The sequence below is a fragment of the Arthroderma uncinatum genome, assembly GCF_011692745.1.
Source record: "Arthroderma uncinatum strain CBS 119779 chromosome Unknown scaffold3, whole genome shotgun sequence".
Taxonomy (NCBI): Eukaryota; Fungi; Ascomycota; class Eurotiomycetes; order Onygenales; family Arthrodermataceae; genus Arthroderma; species Arthroderma uncinatum.
In genome coordinates, this window is record NW_022983865.1 from 903,197 (window position 1) to 907,299 (window position 4,103).

General features: G+C 51.7%; 1 protein-coding gene across 1 annotated transcript; it reads right to left on the reverse strand.

Annotated features, from left to right (window-relative positions):
* Positions 1 to 231: 231 nt before the first annotated feature.
* Positions 232 to 3,021, reverse strand: GIQ15_04073 (bromodomain containing protein; the record flags this gene model as incomplete). Its single annotated transcript, XM_033551490.1, has 4 exons — positions 232 to 290; positions 366 to 669; positions 733 to 2,857; positions 2,918 to 3,021. 4 exons carry the CDS (start codon positions 3,019 to 3,021, stop codon positions 232 to 234), a joined length of 2,592 nt encoding a protein of 863 aa, XP_033405220.1.
* Positions 3,022 to 4,103: the final 1,082 nt, after the last annotated feature.

The window sequence follows — 4,103 nt, forward strand, 5'->3', positions numbered from 1 at the left end:
CCTGCTCATAGATACATGTGCATGCCAATAACAGGAATCAATGATTGAGAGTGGGATGGGAGCAATAACATGACAGTGGTGATGGAGTTGACTGCTGTGAGGTAGTCTATAGAATGCACTATTCTCCCACACGTATAAAAATAGGTAAATTGTGTGCGAAAGACCAAAGCCAGCCTATTGAACCTTGCCCATATCGAGAGATGGGATGGGTTGACGGGAGCAGCTGCAAGTCTACTCTTCCTCACTCTCTTCGGAGTCTTCATCGTCACCACTGCTTTCAGACAAGTGAGCTGGATAACCATATGTGATTAGCATTCACTCGGACCAGTACTAAGAAGGTGATAGATTATATATGGCAAGCTTACCTTGATCGTATGACTGCCCTCCGCCCATAGCGGTTCCACCAGCACCAGCACCGGCACCACCTTTGAACTTGGACAGGTTGCTCTGCAAGGAGCGAATTTGCTCTTCCTGCTCTGTCTTGTTCATAGGCTTACTCTTCTTTGGCTTTGATTGGGGCAAAGAAGGTATTGGTTCTGGGTCGCTGGGTTCATTGTATCCGTCCAAAGCAGCAGCTGGGGCATGTTTTCTGACGAATTTCAACAGCAATAGAAGCACGTCGTTGGGCAGCTCGTCGATGTCAAGTTCGATTTCGGCTTCGTTGGTTCCCTGTATTGAAGTTGTTAGTACGACATGATAAAAACGAAACAGAAAAAACATAAAGGTGCGTACCTGAAGCGAAGGCACGTTTCGCTGGATAAGAGTCAATGCCTCGCTCATCTTGTTCTCAGGTAAACTGCTAATGCCGTTCGAAATCATAGTCTTCTCCTGGTAGGTGATCCATCTCGTCTTTTCAGACTTGGCCTTTGAACCACCCCCCTTCTTATCTTTCCTACCAGCTGTTCCGGTAGTACCTCTCTTCGCATCCTTCTTTCCCTTGGCTTTGCCTAATTTTTTCGAAGCCGGAGGGGTCTTTTTCTTCTTCGTAATTGCTTCAACCTGCTTGGACATTTCTGCAATTTGTTTCTGCAGCAGTGTAAGCTTCTCCTGCTCATTGTCGTCGCTATCTTCTTCATCATGATCATCGGATTCATCCGAGGAGCCAGCAGACTGGTGTCCCGAGGAGGGTTCATGTGCCTCCAGCCACCGCGCCTTTTGACTCCACTTATTATCGAAGAGTTCCTCTACGCGTTTTCCAGCAGTGTAGACGGGATCACCGAAAATGTTAAATTTGTAGCAGTTCTTGAAGATCTGGCGCATGTCGACTTCGAATTCTTTCGCATTTTCGTATTGGCCGGTTGACAGCTTGGTTTTCATTGTTTGCAAGTCCATGGGCTTTTTAATTACGTGATGATAGGTTGGGATGTTAAGGGCGACAGGATCGACAGGGAAGTAGAATGGTGCTACAAGGGCGTAGTGTTTCCCCTTGTGTAGCTCGTCGAGTACTTCCTGGCAGAATTTCAGTTCCCACTGGAACTTCTTCTTCTTTGGTTTCATCGCGAAAGGGAGATCACGGTTTTTGGGAGGGTGGATGGATCGCTTCGGCCGGCCGTCGACTGTGGTGGAGTCGCGGCGGATCAGCGGTAGCCCCTCTGGGCCGAGCGCAAAGGTGGGCGATGCGGCAGTGCTGGCTCGAGGGGCCGGTATAGCAGCCGCCGGCGGGGGTGGCGGTGGCGGTGGAGCAACTGGTCGTGCTTCTCGTCGAGATGGTTGTGTCTTGGTGGGCGCAGTTGCTGCCTTTTTGCTCTTCTTCTCGGCGGGCGTGAGCTCAACTTCATCGTGGCCGGGAAGTTTCAAGATGTGTCGTTCAAAGTTTCGGAATAGGTTATCTCCAGACTTTGAGACGGGGTGTTCGGGTCCGTTGAACGTCTTGGAGTTGTTTACCATGAGCTGGAAATCACCGATGACCTCCTGTGGCGTATTGTAAATTTCCGACTTTAGTTTACCCTCTATCGTCTGCATGTCCATTGGATGCTTGATGAGAGTAGGGTAGGACGGTATGTTCAACTTGATTGGGTCGACAGGCGTCTTGAACATTTGAGCATCATTAAGTCGTTTTAGGGACTGCAAAGTGCGGATCAGGTACTTGGTTTGAAGCTTGGTGATAGGCCGGAGCACGTCTGGTAGGCCGTTGCTAGCGTCGGCGGTGGGAGTGACAGGGGCAGCCGGGGCGGTAGGGGAGGACGACGAGACTTCCGGCGCCCGCGACGACTGTTCGTCGGCAGCGAGGTCTTCAGTCTTCTTGCGTTTGGCGGCTCGTTCATCGTCATCATCCTCACGCTCCCGGGGAACTTTGGCTGTGCCGACTGAGCCTATTGGTGCGGGTACGTCATCACCCATGACTTGATCCGGCTTACCCTTCTCTGCGGGCTCATTCACTGACGCAGGTTCCGGTCGGCCTTCTTGTTCCAGTGGAATATCTCCGGGTGCGCCCACCGGAATCAGCGGAGTAATACCCATGTCATGATCAATATCTTGATCCTGAGAAAAGGTAGATGAAAAGAGAGGGTCATGGCCGTCATCTGGCAGGTCCATGTTGGTATCCACGTGGGAAGCTTCCAAAGGTTTGGTGTATTCCTTGCCATTCCCATTTACATCGCTTGAATTGAGATGTAGAGCTGCAGTTTCTGACTCTACCCCTGTAGTCTTGTGGTTCGATGGTTGATCGACAGGGGATAGAAGGTCAGCTGACAGCGTGGGTTCCTGCACATCAGAATGCTTCAACGTCGAAGCTACGCCATTTGATATAGAAGAGTGGCCATTGAGCTGTGGCTGGGAAACGCCGTTAGTGCCGGGGGTCCCCTCGGGTCCAACCAGTGACTCGCGCTTCATCGGCAGATCCTTTGTAGCAGATTCACTGCAGTATATGTTAGCCAGAGTATGACAAACAAGCATTATAAACACGCGAATCACTGACCTTGGTGGAAGAACAGCTGGCGATTCAGGCTGCTGCTGTTGTTGTGATGCCGGCTGTGCCATATCCGGGACAACAGCCGCGCCTTGAGCTGGCGGTGTTTCCATGATGATCGTGATACCAGAGGACACCTCACTGAGACCCAGTTGAGCCGGTACTACCTATCTTTCTTTTGCTTTACGATATCGGCGCGGTGTATAAAGAAAAGAAGACGGGTAGACAACTGAGCGCCAGGTTCTTCAGTCGCTAAACGGCAAGGATGTCTCCAGAATAGCGTGTCCGCCTGAATAATATGTATGATATGAGGCTGCGAGGCGAAGAGCACATGTAATAAGTCAGAATAAGCCAGTTCTGAGTGTAGATTCTGCTAGAGATGAAGAAGAGAGAGAGAGAAAAGGAGTGACAGAAGTGAGGAAGCACGCGAGAAGAGAACACGCGCAGTAAGAGCGAACTGATATAAACAATAACACAGGAACTAACACACAACAGCTGGCGCCACTTTTGCTATGGTGACAGGACACGCCACGCAGAGTAAGCAAATAAACTCAAGACTCGAACGAGGGGTATCACGAACAGAAAGGACTCTATACAGGGTTCTAAGTGACGCTTGCAGGGCCACAACGTCGTCGAGCGAGGTTTGTCCAGATAGTCTAGACGGTGGGAGGAGGAGGAAAAGGTGTAGGGTGAGGGAGGAGGAAGTTGATATTGAATCGCATGCAAAGGAAGAGCGGCCTTTATATATGGCAGACCCACGTGACAGGCGGCAAAAAACAAGCGCTGTTCAACCGCGGTTTGCAAGCGCCAGCCGCGCGTGGGAAGGACTTACCAAGAAGGGAAAGCTAAGGTAACGTGACCATGGGACAAAAGTGCCAAGCAGCGAGAAGGTACTAGTGCCGCTGATGTAAGCACTGGAAAGGGTGCGAAAAAAGGCGAAAAAGACAGCAGTGCGTGGCGCGAGGGCGAGAAGGGCGTGGCGCGAGGGCGGTGTGCGGGCAACAAGCAGCAGCGTGTGGCTGGCGGGGGCGGGCAGCAGGGTAAGGAGCGGGTGCCGAGGTGCGTGGCAGCAGAGCAGGCGACGAGAACACGGCGAGAAAGAGAGCGTGAAAGAGGGAAGTCGGAGGGGGGGGGTCAGAGAATCCTTATAAGTACGGGCCTCTCGTGCTGCCAGGAAATCACCGCAGCCTCCTGC